The sequence below is a fragment of the Schistocerca cancellata genome, chromosome 6, assembly GCF_023864275.1.
Source record: "Schistocerca cancellata isolate TAMUIC-IGC-003103 chromosome 6, iqSchCanc2.1, whole genome shotgun sequence".
Lineage (NCBI taxonomy): Eukaryota > Metazoa > Arthropoda > Insecta > Orthoptera > Acrididae > Schistocerca > Schistocerca cancellata.
In genome coordinates, this window is record NC_064631.1 from 53,523,969 (window position 1) to 53,549,137 (window position 25,169).

At 41.1% G+C, this 25,169-nt stretch overlaps 1 protein-coding gene across 2 annotated transcripts in view; it reads left to right on the forward strand.

Annotated features, from left to right (window-relative positions):
- LOC126191448 (venom dipeptidyl peptidase 4-like) overlaps positions 1-25,169 on the forward strand; it is a 362,149-nt gene that overhangs the window by 74,488 nt on the left and 262,492 nt on the right. For both annotated transcript variants that reach the window (XM_049932327.1, XM_049932328.1), the window contains exons 3-4: positions 2,030-2,115; positions 20,434-20,514. In XM_049932327.1, the coding sequence (XP_049788284.1) occupies positions 2,030-2,115; positions 20,434-20,514 (167 nt within the window). The remainder of the gene's footprint in view (positions 1-2,029; positions 2,116-20,433; positions 20,515-25,169) is intronic.

Sequence of the window (25,169 nt, forward strand, 5' to 3'; positions counted from 1 at the left end):
TTCTAAAGGTACAGATGATGTGTCTCGTTGACTTCGTTATTATGACATCTGGATAGTGTGTTACTCCTCACATTCCCAGTTCCATGGTACCCTGAAGCGCAAAAGAAACTAGTGTACGCATAGGGATTCAAATACAGAGACATGTAAACAGGCAGAATGTAGCGCTGCGGTCCGCAACACCTGTGTAGCACAACAAGAGTCTGCCACAGTTGTTGGATCGGTTACTGCTGCTACAATGGCAGGTTATCAAGATCTAAGGGAGTTTGAGCGTGGCGTTATAGTCGGCGCCCGAGCGATTGGACACAGAATCTCCGAGGTAGCGATGAAGTGGGACTTTCCCGTATGACCATTTCTCGAGTGTACCATGAATATCAGGAGTCCGGTAAAGCATCAAACCTCCGACATTGCTGCGGCCGGAAAAAGATCCTTCAAGAACGGAAGCAACGACGACTGAAGAGGGCCATTCACCGTGACAGAAGTGCAACCCTTCTGAAAATTGCTGCAGATTTCAGTGTTGGGCCATCAACAGCATGTCAGCAGGGGACTGTTCAAGCTGGTGGACGTTCTGTAACGGTAGAGCCCTTTGCAGGTGGAGTGATATGGGACCCCCTGATATGTCTAGATACGGCTCTGACAGGTGACACATACGTATCCAGCCTGTCTGATCACCTACATCCATTCATGTTTGCTGTGCATTCCGACGGACTGCAATTCCAGCAGGACAATGCGACACCCCCGACGTCCAGAATTGCTACAGACTGGCTCCAGGAACAGTCTTCTGAGTTTAAACATTTCCGCTGGCCACCAATTCCCCAGACATGAACATATCTGGAATGCCTTGCAACGTGCTGTTCGGAGGAGACCTCCATCCCCTCGTACTGTTACGGATTTATGGACAGACCTGCAAGATTCATGATGTCAGTTCCCTCCAGCACTACGTCGGACATTAGTCGAGTACATGTCACGTCGTGTTGCGGCACTTCTGCATGCTAGCCCGGGCTCTACAGGATATTAGGCAGGTGTACCAGTTGTTTTGACTCTTCAGTGTAAAATGAACGTTAGAGTGTATGGTATCAGAATGGCACATTGTTTGTTCCCTGTGGTTCATCTGTGACGCATGTATCATCTATATATTTGTGGCACTAAAGGCTTAATATACATTGCATAAATCATACAAAAATCTGTTTCCAGTTCTTGAAGAGGAAACTTAATTGTTCAAGACCGTGTACATAGGACATACTGTAAAACTTGAATGAAACGTCTCTTAAATTCAAATATCCTGTTTCGAACTACATATACCACTGGAGATTCATAAAACCGTAATGTGATACATTTTTGCTTTCAACAATAACAGACACTCAGCTGATCAGATCAAGGAAAAGTTATTCTTATCCAGAAGAGAAAAACCTTCAACAAGGTAACTGTGGAATGATGGTAGTTAATGGTATTGTCTCCTCTGTTAGGTGTGACCTTGCATTGTTTCGAAAGAAAATAGACCACGTTCCCTAACCAACCTAAATCATTTTCTCATTCAGTTTACTTTGCTAAAAATATTCGAAGTAAGAGGAAGAATTTCTTACTTAGAAAAAGAATTACATGTTCATAAAAAATTTCTTTACTTAATAAAATTATTTTGCTTTGTATTTTTTGGAGTTAATGAATTGCTATTTGAAAATACGAAATTTTACTCAGTAGGTATACAACGACATATTTGAATTCCTTGGGAAATTGTGAAATGTAGTAAAACTTGTTAGTGTGGGTGTTACTACACCTGTATTTTGAAACCTGTGTTAGTCAAATGTTTAGCTGTGCCGCCATATATTATATATGCGCATTACTGTAGCGTTTGTTGTATTGCGTCTGTTATGTGTAACAAGTGTCAGCACTGAGAGAGCAGTATAGTGACAGAATATGTGAACCATCAGCTCTTAGCGTCTCGAGAAACCAAAAACGATGAAAGTGGATGGTTCGCATTTGAGGTTTCACTAGTGGACGAATAGATAACTAACTGTGGTGTCTACTGTTCCAGAAAGCAAGCTGTTCCACGCAAAGGATGGCCAGATGGTTGTGACGGACATCAACACCAACGAAAGCACGGTCGTGGTACCCACAGAGGTAAGTTCTATTTTTAGTAAAGCCGAAATCACGCACGGACTAACTGATGAAGCAAAACGTTATGACTATTAACCATCGCGAGATGTAATGCTGGCTGATGACACTTTTTTGAAGTGTAACGACGTTAGAAAAAATGTTACACCCTTTTACCCTGTATTGACTCGTTGATACGTGACACTGCAGACATTCTAAAATAGCCACAGACCGAAACCAGCCAGTTATGTACTACGTGATGTAATAAAGTTCACCTGTATAAAAATTTCTGGCAGCCTACGGTTAACATGAAAATGATTTTAGCATTTACAGCTTATCGGTCTGCCGACTAGGGCACCGAATTAATTCACTTTACTAAGTGCTGCGATCTTCAGTTGTTTGTTACCTGTACTCCGCTCCCACATCATACAAAATCACCCCTTTCACATCAGCGAACCGAAGTCACTCTCAGAACTGTTCTACAAATTAGAGATCGTTTCCCCTCGACACAAACACATTACTGTCTCTGCTTCCTTGCCTGCTCGCTTTTCTATACACATCTCCAGTCTCCGGAATTACAAGAACACGCGTATTTTTTCCATGATATTATACCATTTTCGCTATACTTCTCGATATCAAGTACACAGTAGTAGCCTCCCAATAGTTAACGCAACGTAATTCCTCCTCACGACTTCAGGTGCCTCTCCCAAAGACTGGTATCCTCTGAGGTACAGCATTAGGTTTTCTTGTGTATCTTTAGATGATGTGTATTTCGTGCCGAGTGTCAATGTGGCAGTCACGTGAGCCACGGAATTATATTCTGATACAAGTTTCCTTTACTTATACGAGCTGTGCTGTAAACAGTGTAATTTCATTTCCTTCCGTGTATCATGCCGGACTATTCAAAATTCATCCAGAGCCACTAACTTGCGTCGTCAAGTGAAGATCTACAATGAAGCGCCAAAGAAGCTGGTACTGACTTGCTTATTGAAGTACAGAGATATGTAAATCGTCAGAATACGGCGCTGTTGTCGGTAACGCCTGTATAAGACAACAAGTGTCTGGCGCAGTTGTTAGATCGGTTACTGCTGCTACAGTGGCAGGTTATCAAGAGTTAAGTGAGTTTGAACGTAGTGTTAGAGTAGGCGCACAAGCGATGGGACACAGCTTTACCGACATAGCGATGAAGTGAGGATTTTCCCGTGTCGCTATTTCCAGAGTGACTATCAGGAGTCTGGTAAAACATCAAACCTCCGACGTCGCTGCGGCCGGAAAAGGACCCTGCAAGAACGGGACCAACGACGGCTGAAGAGAGTCGTTCAACATGACACAAGTGTAACCTTCCGCAAATTGCTGCAGATTTCAGTGCTGGACCATCAATAATTATCACCATGCGAACCATTCAACGAAACATCGTCGATATGGGCTTCGGGAGCCGAAGGCCCACTCCTGTACCCATGACGACAGCACGACAGAAAGCTTGACACTTCGCCTGGTCCCGACTGCACCGACATTGGACTATTGATGTCTGGAAAGGTGTTGGGTGGTTTTACGAGTCCCGTTTCGATTTCTATAGAGCGGATGAACGTAGACAACATGAATTCATGGATCCTGTTCAGCTGGGGTCTGTTGAAACTGGAGGAGGATCTGTACTGGTGTGGGGCTTGTACAACTGAAGTGATACGGGACCCTTGATACGTCTAGATACGACTCTAATAGGTGACACGTACGTAAGCATCCTGCTTGATCACCTGCAGCCATTCATGTCCATTGGGCATTCCGACGGGCAATTCCAGCAGGACAGTGCGATACCCCACACGTCGATAATTGCTACAGATTGGCTCCAGGAATACCCTTCTGAGTTTAAATACTTCTGTTGGCCCTGAAACTCCCAAGACATGAACATTATTGAGCATATGTTGGATACCGCGCCACGTACTCTTACGGATTTATGGACAGCCCTGCAGGATTCATGATGTCATTTCCCTCGAGCACTACTTTAGACATCAGTCGAGTCCACGCGATGTCGTGTGCGCCACTTCTGCGTGTTCGCGGGGCCCTACACGATGTTAGGCAGGTGTGCAAGATACTTTGGTTCTTCAGTGTAGAAGCGAAAGTAAAAGTCTTACGTACTCCTCAGTTATTTTTCTGCTTTTACACGCTTCAACGCGGATGTCCCGGGGGCTCTTTGCGGTTAACGTGTCCTCTGTTTCCTGCAGGCTAATGTAAAGTTAGTTCTCGGATCAGTCGTCCATGGACACAGCGACTGAGTGTGGACTTGGGTGTCACAATCTTCTTTGATTTTTCTCCAGTGTGGTCACTACTCCACATTCAATCTTCGGTTAGGTTTTCTCTCACAATGAACTTGTTCACATCTACCACAAATGTTTCTGCTATCTGCATACTACGGTCCTCGCCCTCAAGGGCATTGGGTGTTGCGTCACCATGACCATCGACCGGCAAGTCGCCGACGTGTCGTCAAATAAAGACTTGCATTTCGCGGCCGAACAACCCCTGAATGGGGTTCTCAGCCAGAAATCCCATACGATCATTTTACCGCAAGACATAGATTGATATGCTTCTGTGAAGTGATAGATTAAGACAAACAAAATGGAAAGGTGATTTAAAACATGTCGGCAGTAAATTCACCAGCAACTGCTACGACCCACATTTGAATGTGATAATACCGGGCTACCGATCCGCTTTCTTTGGCTGTGTGAAATTGTGTTTCTAGACGTTTAAAAATTTCAGTTTTAGTGTTTTGTTTCCCGTGAAGTGATTTAGGTCTGCACCACATAAGTCTTGCGCCCGACATACAGGCAGCAGACAGCGAACACTGTAACACAGAAACTAGCTGTCGTATTAGGGTTGTGAGCTTTCACGTTCGGAACTAGTCTTGTCACAGGACTGTAGAAACTAAAGTATCAATAAAGTTGACAAAGCGTAAGTTAAAAATAACAGTGAAATAATAAACTGCCTGACAAAAAACGTGAAGCACCCAGAAGACATGGTCGGATGACAATGTAACGGGTAGAGCTGCCATGGGGCTCATTAGTGTAGTTCTTGTGTAGTGTTGTTACCAGGCCTAGTGGGTTATGTAAGAAGCGCGAACAATTTCAGATGTAGAGCGATCGCTGTGAAACACACAAAGTTGCCACGCAGGAATCTTTAGTTGTTCAATATACATAATCGTAACATGTAGATGTGGTGACTGGCAAGCAGTGTTTTTAAATTTCTTGCACTGTCACCCACATTCTTGTAAACTATCGTAAGTGCAAAAATGAAGATTTTGAGGTTTTTATGAAACTTCGCTTATTTAAGTAGTACGATCTTACTGGTAAACTATCAGATGTATATGGTTCACAGAAAAGAAATTCAATAACTTGATGGTATCGTATGTGCAAGCAGAACTCAGCGTTAGTCCGTGGTAAGTGATCATAACAAAGACAAATTCCACAAAGAGACTACTGGGAAAGGATACAAAAACGGAGCTGTTCGTAATTGTGTATTTTCTTACTTTACAGATAGCAAAGTCTAATCCGCAGCAGCTTCTTTGTGCTCTTCTGTAGAGTTAGTGAAATGTCTCTTAAATATAGTTTAGCTATGACGTGGAGATTTGTCAAATGTAATTCTTTCCTTTGTCAGAAGCAGCTCTCTTCCACCAATTAATCAGCTGCTATTGACGCTAAAATACTTTGCCTCTGGTGATTACTTTCTTTCCATTGGAGACTTCGTTGATATTGATAACTAGAAAGCCCGCAGGATTAGTAAAAAGATGTCTAAGCCAATGTGCAACATGCACAAGAGACAGTTTTGTTAATTATTTCATTTCTCTGTTGTAATTAAATGAAAAAATAGACAAATCTGTATAGATTCATTTATTTTTTCCTGAAATCTTTTGATTTCTCTTCTATAAGTCTTATTTTGAACACAATGAAATTCCTGAACTGAACTAGTTCTTCCTCCATTCTCTGGGTCTCATCATGTTACATTTGATGCAGCACAAATCGCTCCTCTGCTAGTTATTTCCGAAATTAACTGCTTTAAGGAGAGGATTATACAAAAAAGGAAGAAGATGGTGAAAGTGTTACGTCGCCAGTTACTTCCTCCTCTCTCCCACACTACCTATAGCAGGTAGAGATGATTGCACATGCCAAAATTATGTATGTAATAGTTTCTGATCCTCAAACTATTACAGCAGCCGTTTGGATATGTGCGTAGGTGTAGTTCTACCCCAGATGCTTATATTAAAAGAATTATGGTTGTCCATTGAAACTGTTGGTAACTTACTCTCCATATATGTCACCAATATAATAATTAACAATGATCACATAACAGAAATTTGGTTTTGTATATGATCAGGAACTGTAAAAGTGGGTGCACAAATATGATCAATATTTCAGCAAATGTACTTCCTGTAGAACACAAAAAAACCAACTACATTAAAATTTCGAGCCCATCCAAAGACACACAAACCCACGGTTCCGATTCAGCTGTAATTAACTGCATAAATAGCCCATCATATTTGATAAGCAGGAAACTGAACAGTCTAATAACAAAACTTTATACTTCCGACAAAAAGTGCACGATCAAAAGATAGCGTAATCTGGCAAGAGATATGAAAGACATGCAAATACCACCTAATGGTAAATTTGTCCCATTTGATGTCGCTAATCTATACACCAATGCTTCAGTACTGGAAACAACCCAAATAATAAAATGTAGCCTGGCTGGAACACTTGAAATTATAAATCTTTTGGAAATAGCATTAGCACAAAATTATTTTGAATTTAACAACAAAATTTATACCCAAGCACATTGAGTACCCATGGCTAATAGTGTAGCAAGCACACACATCGATATTCTCCCAAATCTCTGGAAGAGATATTCTTTAACTCAGATTGACTTACATTGAACCAAAGAGTAGGTATCTTGGTAGATGGCAGGCACGCAGGTACCGAAAATACCCACCAAAAATTCAACTAACTGCACCTTAAAATTAAATTCATTATGGAAACCTAGAAAGGCAATTCCATTACTTTCGAGACCTCACAATTGGCAAAAATAAAAATTGCCACACATTTAATATATATATAGAAAGAATACAACGTCTGACAGTATTATAAATGCCAATTCCTGTCACCCAATGGCTCATAAATTAGCATTTTTCCATTCAATGATTAATATATTAAGTAGCCTCCTATTAGAAAAGCCAGCATTTCAAAAAGAACTTAACACACTTAGTTATATAGACTATACAAATGATTTTGACCCCAACATAATCACAAAATTATATTACAAATGTAAAACACTAAAGCAGAACACAATACATAGCGAGATATGCTTAATACAAGAAACATCACCGACACAGAAAATAAGACGCGTACCAGCAGTCTACCTTGATAGAATTTCCAGCAGAAATAATGCACTTTTTGAAGACACAAATATTCAACTATCCTTACGAACCAATAACAGCCTTTCAATAAAATTACGTTCGCCATCACTAGAACATCGAAATATTGTAACCTAGGCATATATAAAATCACATATAGCAGCTGTAAAAGCATTTACATTGGCCAAATAGGAATACATTTTAACGTGAGATGTGAAGCACACGCTAGAGTGAGTGAGTATAATCAGTCGAGCTTCTTTCTACACTTGAAAAGTCAAAATCACACCGCTGATAACAATTGAAAATTCACTACGCATTCTGCAGAGAATACCAAAAGGTCTTGCAATGAACATTCTTGAGGAATTAGAGATTTATATGCACACGAGAAAACACTCACAAAAAATATTAAACGAATATACAGAATTGACACGCAAGTACTACCTTAAAAACTTTATTGAATTAGTAGAACACGAAAATGGATAAATCGAAAGTAACATGTGCAACACCAAAAGATAATCGTAACAAATTTTATTTAATAAAATAATGTCGCTGTTCATCTGCACAATCTTTGTAGCGTTGCAAGAGTGGAACTGTCAGACTGCTGTAACGTCGTAATTAACATTTAATTTCAACATCTTGACGTCATTTACGATCTTATTAAAACAGTGACAGTTACAAAAAAGTCCAATAACGTCGCAATATGGACGTCACATGAATCTAGACATGAGTACAATATAGCTACTCTAATAAGAATGAGATTGGCATATCACAAAAATTGCAATTGCAGGTACTTGAATATGGCGATTAAGTCGAAACAGACCGTCGTAAATAAAAATTGCTTATTATAAGCAGCTATTTGGTGTATCTACTCTAAACAATCATGTTATCATACATATGTTACGCTGCTGGCCCTAAAGAAGAAAACTTACCGCTGTAATGAATTAATCATTCTAACCATAAGACACAAATACAACAACAAGCTAGCCAGTGAGTAAAATTCCTAGAATTGTGAACCAAATCAATCCCTTTGTTCTCGTAGTTTCATTAAGACTCTGAAAAGGATCACTTTTTTCACAAAGCAGATAGCACTTCAAAGTTTCTAACATTCTAGGTACCTACCATGCAGCTACGTTCAGTGAATATTATTCTACTTAGAAATGTATCAGAATCGATCATACTGTGGCGCCCTTTTGTTGAGAACATCATCAAATCGTGTATTTTGTGCACACACCTTAGAACTTAGGTTCCACATATGGGCCATTGCCAGTCTGTATCCTTTTTCTTGCAACAGTACTTCCGTGTTGCCCTCTTTAAAGGACTGTAGGCCTATTTGTAGCTGTTCTGTCAATCTACGTGAAGTCGTTTGTAAGCTAAAACTGTTGCATATACTTTCCCACGCGTTATTCAGAAATTTAAAACGATCTCTTATTCGTCAGGAAACAGATACTTATCTTTTACTAATTTCAAGATAGTGTTGCCGTTTACATACACGGACCACACAAGCTTTGTTAAGCTTTGTCTTACACTAATACACTATGTGATTAAAAGTATCCGGACACCTGGCTGAAAGTGACTTACAAGTTCGTGGCGCCCTCCATCAGTAATACTGGAATTCAGCATCGTGTCGGCCCACCCTTAGCCTTGATGACAGTTTCCACTCTCGCAGGCATACGTTCAGTCAGGTGCTGGAAGGTTTCTTGGGGAATGGCAGCCCATCCTTCACGGAGTGTTGCACTGAGGAGAGGTATCGATGTCGGCCAGTGGGGCCTGGCACGAATCGCCGTTCCAGGTATTCCATAGGATTCAGGGCAGGCCAGTCCATTACAGGGATGTTATTGTCGTGTAACCATTCCGCCACAGACCGTGCATTATCGTCTTGAAAGATCCAATCGCCGCCCCCGAATTCCTCTTCAACAGTGGGAAGCAAGAAGGTGCTTAAAACATCAATGTAGGCCTGCGCTGTGCTAATGCCTCCAAAACAACAAGGGGTGCAAGCCCCCTCCATGAAAAACACAACACCATAACACCACTGCCTACGAATTGTACTGATGGCACTACACAAGCTGGCAGATGACATTCACCGGGCATTCACCATTCCCACACGCTGCCATAGGATCACCACATTGTGTACCGTGATTCGTCACTCCTCACAACGTTTTTTCCGCTGTTCAGTCGTCCAATGTTTACGCTCCTTACACCAAGCGAGGCATCGTTTGCCGTTTACCGGCATGATTTGTAGCTTATGAGCAGCCACTCCACCATGAAATCCATCCTGATCCTGTTTGGAATTCCTGGGTGATGGTCTGAATAGATGTCTGCCTATCACACATTACGACCCTCTTCAACTGTCGGCAGCCTGTCATTCAACAGGCGACGTCGGCTTTAACGCTTTTGTGCTGTATGTGTCCCTTCACATTTGCACTTCACTATCACATCGGAAACAGTGGACCTAGGGATTTTTAAGAGTGTGGATATCTCGCGTACAGACGTATGGCCGGCCGAAGTGGCCGTGCGGTTAAAGGCGCTGCAGTCTGGAACCGCAAGACCGCTACGGTCGCAGGTTCGAATCCTGCCTCGGGCATGGATGTTTGTGATGTCCTTAGGTTAGTTAGGTTTAACTAGTTCTAAGTTCTAGGGGACTAATGACCTCAGCAGTTGAGTCCCATAGTGCTCAGAGCCATTTGAACCATTTTTGAACAGACGTATGACACAAGTGACACTCAGTCACCTGACGACGTTCGAAGTCCGTGAGTTCCGCGGATCGCCCCATTCTGCTCTCTCACGATGTCTATTGAGGTCGCTGATGCGGAGCATCTGGCAGTAGGCAGCAGCACAATGTGCCTAATATGAAAAGCGGATACTTTTGATCACAGTGTATTTTCATTGTATGAGGCTACATCAGTTTTCATATTTTCCACTACATTCTGGAACTTGTTTACTATATCCATCATCCTAGAAGTATCTTCAACGGAAAAGTTTTGCACCCTGGAAAGGTTATCGCCCATGTAACCTTGATTAAAATTACTTTGTGATTGAGAGTTGCTGGTTCGTACATAGCATGTCACGTGCTCAAACGATCGATAGCTGCACGCACACCATAAAAGAAAAACGTCGTCTACTTGTAACCTCCCCCTCACTTACCGACCTTAATGACAGTGAAAAATGAAACCGCGTGTACCTAATGGGAGTTTTGGAAAAGCAATCGTCACCGAAGTTAACCTGTCAGTAAAGAGGGAGGAAAGGGTTACATCTTAATGAAAGGAAATGTGCTAATGAAACTGGTGGAAATTAATTTTGAAAAGAGGTAAAGTTAATAAAGAAAGTAAATGTGCAGCTGTTACGTTAACAATTAACTAGCGGTAATTAGGTATTTGAGATTTGGGGGAAATCACGGTCGCCAGTCCTAAGGACAATTACTATAGTAACTGAAAAAGAAAGGTTATTACACATACAATTAGCACTAGAAGCGTGGCAACTGAAGGTTGACACGTGTATTGTGAAAACTGAAAGTTTGTCAGAAGTAATAAATTTCGCTACACCCTGACTTAATTTAGCAAAAGAATTAATAAAACCGGAAAATCGAAAGTTAATTTAGTGACTGAAGTTAATAGTGAGCTTTCTTTCTGAAGCACATCGAAATTCAGTAAAATACGGTTAGTCTTGGACTACCTCAACAATCATTTCAAAAACTACTCGAATCTACGCAATTTAGAAATAAGAGATTTAACTTTGAACTTGAATTAAATGATTCCGAACAATTAACAATAGTAAAATTTAGTACGTACCAAGCTGAGCTGCAGTCACAGGTAAGCTAAAATACGGTAACAAAGCTCGCACTCTTAATTCGTGCTTGTGTAATCTGAATATTGTAGCCAGCTATTAATGCCATAATTGAGCTTTGAAATTAAAGCAGTAAAAACGAGTTAGCTATATTACTTTAATGCTGGCGTTTGAATTTCAACGACACTCGGGTTCATTTCGGAAAAGGAAGGGACTCTGCTTGGTAATGCAATTGGGACAATGAGCAACAAAAGTTCATGCTAAGTTGCTGTAATTATAGTGACGAAAATGGAACAGTTTGAAAAGCTGAGGTCTGCCATACAGTTCTAAAACTTTACGTGCGTCCAGTCTTCCTTGTCGGTTGATTGAAGGTTTGAAGCCGTCGGTCGAGGAGGTGGCGACAGTCACTCATTGTCGGCCGTCGCTGTTGCAGAAGCTGGATGTTGGCGCGCCTTCTTCTCGACACGGTCACCAGACGAAACGGGCTCTTGATGTGCGCTAGTTAATGTTTCCCGTCCGCGACACCATGTCAGAAACTATCATCGCAAGTCGAGCGCAATTACATGCTGCCAAACCCCGAAAGCGCGGCAACTCGCGGGAGCGTCACACAACACACCTGCTCCACTCGCTACTCCCGCCACACTCTGTCTGCTCAGCCCGCGCTCTCCGCGGCAGAGTTAACACTACCAAAGATCCTACACACTTTGATTCTTCACACGACCTATCGATGTAATCGTTCGATAGCAGTTTTCCCTAGGCAAGACCCAGCGTAAAAATACAAATAATATTTACGAAACAAACCAATTATACATCGACATAAATGTATACATCTATATATACAAACAGTAAAACAATTACAATATACAAAGAGACAGAATTGTCATATCTTGAGGTAACAAAGCATGGAAAAAAACATAATAGTACAATAGATGGAAATAGGAGGATATGCATTTCCGGCGTTACATACTTACGAACTGTTACGCCATCTTCGAAGATAATGGGGATGGCTGTGGTGGTAGCTGCTGCTGCTGCTGCTGCTGCTGCTGCAGTGAGAGACTGGTGTATCAAAATACCGTAATAACGTTATAGGCAAATAACAGTAACAAGACGGACGAGCGTTTAGTCACACGTGAATTGCAAAGTAACAAACAAAAAGGGAAAGATTTTTTTAAACGGCGAGCGCGACACACTAACGGATGCACTCCACTTACATCTGAATCACACTCGCGTTCTTCAGAGTCACTCGAAGCTGTCAGAGTTTAATGAAACAATTTCTTCAATATCATTTTCTACTATGCATTCATTTCCAGTGCTTTCATTATTACTTCTTTCATGTGTCTTACAACATTGTTCCAATCTGATGGCGAAGTTTCGTTTACAGCGCCCTTTGCCAATATCTTTCCACTTCCACTAAAGTACATTTTTTGCTGTCCCTTGTCACATAACCTTTTACTTGAAGCCATACGAGTTCGATCGTATTGAAGCGGCATTAGTATGGTGGCAGTCTAAGGACCCTATGACCATATTATTTTGGTATTTCATCTAAAACGTAAAGAGGTAAAGGTGGTTTACTCTGAACCACGAGATCCAACAGTTCACCCATTGAACAGTCGTCTGGTATGGGACTGTTTCTTCGTTGTAGCCCGTCGATAACGTTTTACTTCTTGGAAGCAACTGTAGGTGCCTAATCAAGGATAGTTGGATGATATGAGGCGTTATCCGTAAGTATTACTGAGGGCTTGCTCATGTTTTTCAGAAGAGAGCACTTAAACCACCACTGAAATGTGTCTCTGTTCATTTCTTCGTGCTTATCGGCGCTTTTATTCGATCTAAATAACAACATACAGTTTTCTATAAATCCTACAGATCTACCTGCATGGAGAAGTGTGGTGTCACCGCCAGACACCACACTTGCTATGTGGTAGCTTTAAATCGGCCGCGGTCCATTAGTACATGTCGGACCCGCGTGTCGCCACTGTCAGTAAATGCAGACCGAGCGCCACCACACGGCAGGTCTAGAGAGACGTACTAGCACTCGCCCCAGTTGTACGACGACTTTGCTAGCGACTACACTGACGAAGCCTTTCTCTCATTTGCCGAGAGACAGTTAGAATAGCCTTCAGCTAAGTCCATGGCTACGACCTAGCAAGGCGCCATTAACCATATCTAGAGAGTCTCACTTGTATCATCAAGAATGCTGTATACAAATGATGGATTAAAGTTAAGTATTCCAGCAGCTACGTACTTTTCTTTATAGCATTCATTACGTATCCTGTTTTAGACCTCACGCCAGTCTGTGTTAGATTATAGCGTGCATTTCGGCCTCCTCTAACTACAAGGTGTTGGCACATCTGCCAACACATCAAGAAGAATCAGTCTGCCACCTTTTCCAGTGGGTTGTGGCATGGTGCCACACACTGAATCATCTGTCCCACCTGTTACTCATTGAATGGCTTGCATGTACCCATGTTTCATCTAGCCAAACTGTCATCAAAATTTTCCTTCGATATTGCCCTCAAAAATCGGCATCATAATGTTAAGGATGTCACCTCTCTCCATTTGACATTTCTTAGATCAATTTTTTTAATATATGAAGCACAAATTGTGCTCCACATTTCGCAGTGACGATTTGCTGCCTCTGAAAAGCTTTCATTTTATTGGGGGGGGGGGGGGGGCAGATGTTCCTTTCTCGAATATTAACTGTAAATGTGATGATGAATTACATCTTCCTGAAAATCGTAGGTATTCGTCAAACGCTTCTCGAATTGCCTCTTTTTTTCTGTAGTGCTGAGGTGGGATGATCCAGCTTCACTTTCTACGCCTCCGTACTTTTCCTTCCCTATTCTTACAAGTGTTTTTTTGAATTTTTAAATCCTCCGTGGTTCTGTAAGTGACTTAAGTGAGAGGAAACAAGTGTTTCTCTCGTTCGAAGTATTTCCCGAAATTATTGCCATATTCACGAGCCTGACCTGTCAGCGCAGTGCCCTGACCGCGGATAGCCTTCTCTCACACAGCATGCGTCCGCAGACGCCCTCTCCCACTTCTTGCTTCTGACTTTGGAACAATGTGAATGTGAAGAAATGATCACACAAGTCAGGTCACAGCACCACACAGTGCATCTGAAACACGATCACTGTAAGCTTCGAGTTTAGAGCTAGTTTGTAGCCACAAGGGGGTTTCTTCTTTTTTGTCCTCTCTCAAAAGCGAACACATTACGGAAAGTGCAGTTTCCAAGAGGATTTCCATCTCCTTTCCTTGGACATCCGTAGATAAGAGCTGTAAAGCCAGCAAGTATCCGTGGCTGTCTTGGCGAACCTGTGGACGCAGCGGGTTGTGAGGTCTCGCTTTCCTTAAGGCACCTTACGTACAAGGAAATGCACTCAACCCAGCAGGCTCTTACTGCGAAAAACATTCGCGTAATCACAGAGGTATTATTTCTGTGGCCGTTATTACTGCTTTATAAAAAATCATTCATTCGCCTTCTAGTTTCGCACATTACTCCTTCCAGTGCGTAGCACGAATCCACGCCATGAATATCCCATATCTATTATGTAATCGGTAGAAGTTCTAACAAACCTACCACAACAAAGGTCAAAAATTAGTTATGATTGTAGTGTTGCTCACGCTGCTAAATATTGCATTTTCGGGAAACAACAAAGTTATATTATGTGGCAGGCGTTATTAGAGCAAAGTTAATAAAGTCATTTCTTGAAATAATGGATAAACTAGGCACTCACCTTTTCGTGTTTCTCACGTTGGTCTCGTTTGGTCTCGTTGTGAACTCATGGCCCAATCGTCGAAAATCTAGGTAGTGATGATTCCAAGCTCGGATGCAAAGAGGCCTAGGTGTTATTCTGTGATATTCAAAAGTTTTATAAAAGTGTTTCATAAACCATTCTTGAAGATTAAACTTTTGCAAGTTAGGACAATGGTGATGTAACAAAAGTAATCAGCACTGCGAATTTAAGTTACATTTCTTTTTTATTACTTTTATTGCAATATCACGTAACTCGTTCCAAAACATCACTTCACAATATAAATCATACTTTAAAATATCTTCCTCACTGTTAAAGTTCACATTTCATGAACTGACTGTAATTTGCGTCTTTTTAACATGACGACCAAAGCTTGACTCTCTAATAACCGCTTACGCGCCCAAAAATCAGAGCTACAAGTACGTCAATGATCATAGAGACAAAAAAAGAATACACATAAGAATAATATCATTGCAATATATACATATCGATGTATCGAAGTACCTCTACATTAATGAAATCAAATCTAGATGTTGTCACAGAAATATGTTGACTATTTTACAGAAACACAGTAGAATATTGCTGGTATCGAGAGGTTGAGATGAGGTGCCGTAATGGTTACGTAATTAAAATTCCATTACATTGCATCTCCAGACATTTACGCTAGGTGCGCTGCTGCAGATTTGTATTTCATAAGTGTACCATGTAATATAGCCATCAGATACGAAAGGCATATGCGAAATTAAGCAGCGTGCTCCACTGTTGTTGTCAACCTAACAGAATGGATACGTTATTTCCGGGATAACCAGCCGGAGAATAAAATGACGTCGTACAACGTGCGGCCCAATTTACACAGCGGATAGCCTATTGCACAGATTGCTATCCCTAGATTTAGCACAAGATTGTATAACTGGTTCCTAAGTAGGCTAAAATAAAAAGCTCGTGTTGTGGTATAATCATAAAATACGTGTATTTCATATGCAAATTCACAATATGATCATGATTCTGTATGTGAGGACCATACGGCAATCTTAAAATATGTTCATTTATATTTTTAGGCAGTAAAGAGCAACTGATGAGTGCACCAAGAGAGAAGCTTTCTGGGGATAAAAACAGAAAGAGAAGTAAGGATATAACTGAGCAGATAAATAAATAAATAAATAAATTAGCTTCTAAGATGAGAAGATGGCTTTACGAAGCAGGCGTGTCATCAAGCTCCACTGATGCTTCTCTTACTATGATTTCAGGTATTTCGAAGAATTGTTGTAATTTGGATATTCAAGATAATTCGACTGTACAGTCGAAAGTTCAGATCTCAGATGATGGTAAACAGCCTTCATCGTCGGTGTTATCTCAGCGGGAAGATCACGTTGAACAGACGGGTAACAAAAAATAATGTGTCTATTGGACCCAGCAAAGAAACTGTATTACTAAATGATAAACATCCATTGAGTTTAGGTCCACTGAACGCAACGGTGGGTATTTGAAATATCACATAGGGTTCGGAACAATGGCAAGTCAGGAAAATCTTAAAAGATCCTGGTGTGTTAATTCGATGGTAAAAAATGCAATTTACTCTGCCGCCTGCAAGCTATACGGCAGCTACTCTGCACCAGCGTTGTCTAGAGAGCGTCCCATTAATTGGAAAAAGCTCCAGAAAGCGACTCGAGCATGAAGCATCACAGACACACAATGAATGTTTTAGCAAATGGAAAACCGGTTTGCAGTAACTGAAATCGTGCTAGGGCATCGATCACAAGACTGAGAGATTTAATCACTCTGAGAAAGAAAAATGGAGACATATTCTGCATTTAGCAATGAACGCTGTCATGTATCTTGCCACAAACTCTCTTGCCTTTAGAGTATCTAAAGAAACACCTAGTGGTGTCACTGAAAATTTTCCTCGACCTAGACAAGGAAATTTTCTTAATTTAATAATTCCGCTCGCCAAATACAATCCTACTCTCAAGTGCCAGTTAGCTCATTAGAAAAAGGGATAGGTATCATATTTGTCGAAGAAAATACAAAAAGTAATCATCGATAAAATGGCAAATTTTGGAATCGGGTAAAGAAGACCAAGTATATCATCATATTTGATTGCTCTAGATGTATTTCACAGAGAACAAATTAGTCAAGTAATCATTACATAAAAACAACAAACTGGATGTGAAATAAAGGAAAGCTGAATTGATTTTATAGAAACTGACGGAAAGGCTGGAGTATATATCACACTGAAAATACTACAAAAACTAGAGGCTGATGGTTTGGATGTGCAAAAATGTCGTGGAGAATCTTACAATAACAAATCTAACACGGACGGCATATATAAGGAAGTCCAGTCCAGAATTATGTAAAGGCACGAGCTAACAAAGTTTGTTCCTTGTCTGGCACTCTCTTTAAATCTTGTGGCCTTGCATTCTGCGTAGTCATGTCCAGAAGAATTTAGTCTGTTTGGGGTTGTCCAGAAACTGTACTGCATTTTGTTGGGTCCACGATGAGGTGGAAAATAATGCAAAACTCCTACCTGTTACACCTCTAGTAAATAACTTACCGGAAGTTGTCAAAGCTCTGGAAGAAATCGAAAACTCCTCCCTTTGTGGCAGAATCTAAGTACGAAGCTCGTCATCTTCTACATGCGGTGATGGATTTTAAATTTATCGCGAAGTTAACAATTTGACCTGGTATTCTTAGAGAGATCAATAGAGTGAACGTCGAAATACAGAAAGAGGACACTATCATTTCCCGCCCTGTGGTACTAATGCAACGCCTTGTTAAGATCTTGCAAGAAATGAGAGAGAAACCAATAGAACTGTGGATCGAAGAAACTATATCTATTCCAAAAAAGTTGGAAATCGAGCCTCTCCTCAAAAGCAAACGAACTTCCAGAAAGAGAAGGCAACACGACGAAATTAGTGAGGTCGAATGAAGAACACTAGACGCTACTAAGCTGTTTTCCAGAGATATAAAAATAGTGTTTGACAAAATTTTAACACAAATTGAAACAATGGTAGTGTGTGCAACGAGTCTAAATAAAAATTTCGCCTTCCCTGATAGTCACGCACTTCTAATTATGTCGACTGAGGGTCTATAGAAAAATAGAGCCGATCTAGCACGAAAATATACGAAAGACTTCAGTGCAGTTGGTTTTTGCCTGGAATTCGCTCTATTCAATTAGTTAGTAACCGAAATTATTGGAGAATCAAGTGCGTTCGACCTGTTGCAACATCTATACAAGCACGACTTACAAGAAGTTTTTCGTGATATTACAACAGCTTTAAGGATATACTGCACATTGCCGACATCTGCAAGCGGTGGGGGAACTTTCAGCAAACTAAAACTAATTAAACGCTATCTACGTCCAACAGTGAGTCAGGAACGTCTCTCCGGCCACACGATCCTAACTATTGAAAATAAAATTGCCTATGAGATGAACTTTGATGAGGTAAGACACCTTTAGCAGAAAGGAAAGCACGGCGTGTAAAGCTGTAAAAGATTAGAGAGAAAAATATGCCGGGACTTAATGATTGAAAAAATGTTTTTCTTGCTTGTCTCTTGTCTTTACAGGTTTTATGTTTCCCGAATTTCATTTTGTGTCACACACAAGAGAAAGTTATTAGCTAATAGGCAACAAAGAGTGCAAATTTTCTGAAGAAATCTTCTCCTCTCGGTCACAATCTAACCCAGTATTAATGTCAAACCGGCCGACTGGGAGCAGGAGAGCCACCACAGGGCATTTCAGTTTCCAATGTCCTGAACATAGGTGTCATGGTTTTCATTACAAAATAATAAACATTTGAATTCCATAGAGCGAAAAACAGTGTTATACTGCAGAAGAATGTTGTGTGAAGAAGTCTGGCACACTTAGGACCAATAACATGTCTTAAATTTCCTCAGACATAAATGTCTTACATATCAAACTCTCCAGAAAGATGTGTACTACAAAACGAACGTACTATTGAAAACATATTTTTTTTAAATTTTTGATGTCATATCTCAAACACTCGAGAGGGGGTGGATGGGCGGGAGTGAGGGATCCACTATAAAGTTTTTGTCCCGGATCGGAAATATCGTAGATCCGGGACTGTATTCAGGGGCCTGACGATGGTGTACCGCTTGCATATGGGTGAAACCAGTAAATACAACTGATGTTATCCTTACTGCGAACAATAGTTAATATTATTGTCGATGTTCATAGCTTCTATTATTATTTCGTATTTTTGTTGTCGTTGTTCATCATTTATTATTGGTGGTCGTAATTAAAATCTATACCCGTGATAAAATTTAAAGCACACACACAGGAATTACGAATGCTTTGTAGTAGTTTTTGACATGTAGGAGACCGCCTGAAGCTCCCAGTCTTCCAAATAACTAATGGGTACGAGAGGACAATACGTAGGCTGACTATTCCAAAAATGTACGTCCTCAGGACTCTGTTTTCAAGTTCGCCTGGTACGAGAACTGCCTTCAGGTGTTAACAGTCGGGTTTACAAGTTGCCATGCCGGCACCAACTGTTCGCTTCTGTAACGAGCAATCGCAAGTACTCGCAAGACTGGCTGTTGCAGAAACAGAGCTTCTTTATACTGCGCTGAACGCAGCGCTAGAAACGTATCGAAAGGATTAGGGCTCACCAACTTCTTTCTATTCACCATTCCCAGACTGCTTCGCTGCCTTAAAGGAACAATGTACAAAAACAGCACCCACACACTGAGGGACCTAACGGTTAATATGATAACGGAGATTAGCCGTGTCAATGTCAACGTGTACGTACTTCAGTTTATTCATTGTACTTTATTTCTTTCCAAATGTTTTTTATTCCAGTGTTTGATCACACTATCAATTCTTCTGACGACGACCGGTTTCAGTCATTAATGACCATCCTCAGATCTTTGCTACACCATGTCTTAATGTGATAAGGCAGTAATGGCATCGTCAAAACACATAAATATACTCATCACAGCGTCGCCACATAGATCTAAAAACATAAGGTGTAGAATAGGCCACATCATCCACACAGTCATTTTTGCATCTGGCTTGCGTCTTAAGCTCTTCGCGTAACCGTGTCACACATTGTACTACCTGATGATTCCTGCACACACATAATCGCACCACCAAGTGGGTTACGCCTGCAATATCGACTAACCGATTTACACTTCAACACCTGATCTGCTGCGCAGGGAGTAATAAGCATCAATGACTCGCTCTTGCCACGTGAACTTCGAGTTAGTAACAAACGTAAAAACATTCCACTACTAATAGCTATTATTATTATTAGTTTGCAAATGAAGTAACTACCGATGTAATGCTCTCCAATGCACAGCCCTTCGTCGCTATTAAATATCTGCGTTTACATCCCTAACACCCTGTACTTATATACAGAGAGAGAGTTAGTTTTAAGACTGGGTGCGCTTGTGTTGCAGATTCTGCAGCAGTACCAGCCAGAGCTGATGTCGCTGTCTCCGGACGAGCGGTACGTGCTCCTGGGCTACAACGTGCGAAAGGTAAGACTAGCCGTCTCGAGTCTTATGATGCCAACACTCGCAATGTGGACGCCGCGACAGACGCCAGTCAGCTAAGCAAACCACACTATAAGGTGGCCGCTGTAGTGGAATCATCTGCAAATACCCATTTGTACATTAGTAACATCAAGAAAAGCACACACAGACCCAAAGTGGTCACAAATTTGCCTCAGACTTCGCAAAATCTGCCAGCCTTCTCCAGCATGAGAACAGCAACGCACCAAATTCTGTTCTTTGAGCAACTTCGGCAATGCTTTTGTTTAATTCGTTGGTTTTTTTGAAGGTCCAGAAATTTCTGAAACACCGTATGCGGTGTCGGTGATTGATGTAGTGCCCCATTAGTTTATTTTTATTAAAGCGTGCCAACACTGCGAACTATAAAGGTCATGTCAGGTTTGAATGTTCTTCTACCATGTCTATATGATCGTCGGTAAATTGCGTAGAGAAGAGGTCGCAATAAATCCCCATTTCTGCTAAACTTCCAGGAACGCCTCAGTGTAGTCAGTGAGTCCGTAGGAGATAGTATAAGAAACGTACAGTATGACTGGCCTTGCTTTCGCATGAGATAGTACAAGAAACGTACATTATGACTGGCCTTGCTTTTGCATCCGAGTTTTGCGGAGAGTAAGACAATCCGTCCTTGGAATGTCTTAGTGAGTAGTCGTGCAGGATTCTTTCAACCTGTTTCGCCGAGAAGCTCTCGATGTTCGTCTCTGGCAGAAGCAGTATCAGCGTCGTCGGGGTTTTTACAGCTCAGTTCTTCTTCCTGTGACTGACTGATGAAGAGGGGAAACTATATTATTCGGAACAACGTTCAAAAGGGATCACATTATGATTTAGTTATTTACTGAGCACCGTAAACTGACGATATGAACACAGTTAATAAAGATTAACTGAGAAGTAACAACGTCCTGAGAGCGTTATTTTATGACACAACTGCGTCGGTAGGCATCCTATCGGAGACTGAAGATTACGGCGCTTAGCTTGTACCTCGTTCTTATACTCCAGACATTTCGAAGTCGTACGTACACTTCACTTAGCTAAAACATTACTCATTTACTTACGAAGACCATCGACTTCTGGTGTTGTAATGTTCTCCTAAGAAAACGTTTACCACCTGTAGGCCTCGTGTCATATGTGTATTGGAAAACGCTACTTTCATTGGCAAATAAGAGGGTCGTTCAATAAGTAATGCCCCACAAATTTTTGCTCACAAGATTTATTGTTAAGAGTCAGAACTGGGTGAAATTATACACCAACATGTCTTCTCCATGTCCTATTTCTCTACGTAGCCGAATCACGTTCAATGGCCGTACCCCAGCGTTGTGAAAGAGCATGTATTGCAGCTGGTAAAAGCTCTTGCCTTGTAGGCGCATTGATGGCCGACCCAATTTGGCGATGTGCTTCCGGGTTCTCAGACTTGAGTGTGGCCTTGCATTATCGTGTTGGAGCAAGATTTCTGCTGGACTCTTGTCCGATCGAACATGGCGGAAACGGTTCTTCAGTTTATTCAGAGTCTTCACGTATACCTTCGGAATTGATGGTTGATCCTCCTGGCATCACATCCACGAGAATGTCGCCATCACAATCCCAGAGGGCTGTCGCCATGACTTTTTCGACAGACAAGCTTGCCTTGAATCTCTTCTTTTGTGGTGAATGAGGATGAGACCAGTCCATGGACCGCCTTTTCGTTTTCGGCGCAAACTGGCGCACCCAAATTTCGTCCCTCGTAACGATCCGTAATAGAAAGGCCTCTCTGTCGGTCTCGAAACGCTCCAACAATTCAGATGAAGTGACCTTCCTTTGAATCTTCAAGTCTGCTGTGAGAATTCGTGGGACCCATCTCGAGCACCTCTTAGAAAATCCGAGACTCTCGATCATTGCAGACGTTCTTCCAATGCTGACCGACAACTGTCGAGATGTGATGCGCCGGTCGGCACGAATAATGGCATCCGCACGATTCAGCACGTCTGGAGCAGTGGCTGAGACAGGACGTCCCGAGCGTGGCTGATCATGGAGCTCTGTTTCTGTATTTCCTGCGGCTGTAAGTTTCTTTACCCATCGCCCAACTATACTATCAATTGCAGCATCGCCATAAACTGCACGCAAACGTTTATCGATGTTCACCGGCGTTTTCTTTTTCTGCACACAAGAATTCAACAACAGCACGCTGCTTGTAACGTGAGTCGTATTGTAAACGTCCCCTTTGAACAATTTATACAAGACTATGCTTAAACTGACACATAATATTTTTTAGCGCAACGTAATCTGACTTTCAGAAATCCCTACAAAGGAATGGCCCTGACTAACATTAACCGGTACCTTTCACAAATCACTTACCTCACAAAAATCTTCGTTACTCGAACTACTGCAATACAGCGAGCGCCACTACTGCCAGCTAAATAAAAGATTCAAACTACTGAAGGCACTAACTACTGATAGGCATGGTTAGCAAATGAAAGATTTTAATAGAGAACAAACAATGTATTTACCTTAATAGTCATCAAAAGTCATAATATATACAGCAGCTCATGACATCCATTTTTACAAATTTCAAAACTCCGCCATTTCTCTCCCCACATCCACCACTGCTGGCGGCTCACCTCCAACTGCGCAACGCTATGCGCTGTTAACATCCAGCTGCCCAACACTACAATGGCAGACAACAATGCAAACTAGCCACAGACTGCACACAGCACAGCCAGTGATTTTCATACAGAGCGCTACGTAACGTTGCCAATAAGAAAACATAAACAGCCTACTTACATAGCCCCAATGCTCCCCACAAAAAATTTTACAAATTATTTTGGGCAGTGGCCAATAATTATTTGAAAAAATTTTTCATAATTACAATAACAAAGATATCCAATGCATACACTTATTGACACAATGTTGGTCAAAAGCTAAAATTTTCTCACTGTCCATAAAGACAGTCCTGATCTGAGCAGTAAAAGACAATGCACACGGAAGTAGTGGATTTCCATGCAGTCTTGAAGAAGTAGTGTTGTCCTTCCAACGGAAAGACAGTGCTGACTCTTGACATGCTGACAGGTAATGGGCCACAACAGAGCAAACCCACAGCTGAGTCATTCGACGTTTTGAAGAATATTGGTATGACCAACAGAAATGTGTGCAGTGAAATGAATGCTTACAAGTTACTTACTTTTATGAACTGGTGTCAATTACAATATTATAACATGAGAATACAATTACAAAGGTACAACTTACATCATTAAAAACATAACAATACAGATAACATTTGTAGTAATACAGGCTTTACAAAAGAATAGAAATAACATATACATCAGTGTTACAGGAATTATGACATGAGTACATACATAAAAGATCAGAATAACTTGCAAAACATCAACTTCACACATGAGCAACAAAACAGAACAGATAAATAATGTCTAAACATCTTTACAAGGTAAATAACATATTATTAATGCCAATTACATTTGAGGATAACAGTATTCCTCATCATAGTGGATGTAGCTTAGTATAAGAAGAAGAAAAACTTCTATGAAACTACACAGAGACAGGAAGAAAACAAATACACAAGGGTACACAAAAACATAGTGGGATAACTCAAAAGGAAAGGACAGGGTTTGTTTTCAGTGTAACATTTGGTACTGCAGTCCAACCCAAAACTTCATTCCATAGATCTTTCGTCTTATTTCAACCTTTGCTTCCACCAAAAAAATCCTATCCAAGCATGCTTTCTGTATTTTTCTCGTATAACCTCTCAGTGCATTTCTTCAAATTCAGCGCAACTCATTCCCTTATATAGTCTACCCCTTCTTAAGCTAACTTAAATCTACTGAGCTCAGATGCTAAACTAAGGGACGAGGCAATGCAGCAGCACATAACAAATAAACACAAACAGCAAGGACAAAAAAAAATTGAAATTGGCAAAGTAAGCAACAATATTACAACTAATATAAGGCAATGAGCAGCGAACAAGAAAAATAAATCAGTAATAAACTGGCTTAGCAGAGTAACATACAATCAAATTCAGTAACACTATGCCTGGCAAACAGCAGAAGCAAATCACTTACCTCACCAAAAATCTTCGTTACTCGAACTACTGCAATACAGCGAGCGCCTCTACTGCCAGCTAAATAAAAGATTCAAACTACTGAAGGCACTAACTACTGATAGGCATGGTTAGCAAATGAAAGATTTTAATAGAGAACAAACAATGTATTTACCTTAATAGTCATCAAAAGCCATAATATATACAGCAGCTCATGACATCCATTTTTACAAATTTCAAAACTCCGCCATTTCTCTCCCCACATCCACCACTGCTGGCGGCTCACCTCCAACTGCGCAATGCTACGCGCTGTTAACATCCAGCTGCCCAACACTACAATGGCAGACAACAATGCAAACTAGCCACAGACTGCACACAGCACAGCCAGTGATTTTCATACAGAGCGCTACGTAACGTTGCCAATAAGAAAAACATAAACAGCCTACTTACAGTATGCAGACGCCATTTTGACGCTGGACTACGACTGTGCCATCTGCCAGAGCGGTTCGAAACTTCACCGGCGCACAGAACAAACATCAGATGTGAACCACCAACAAGGATGTTTGTCTGTGTATATTAATGGCTTTTTTTAAAAAAATGT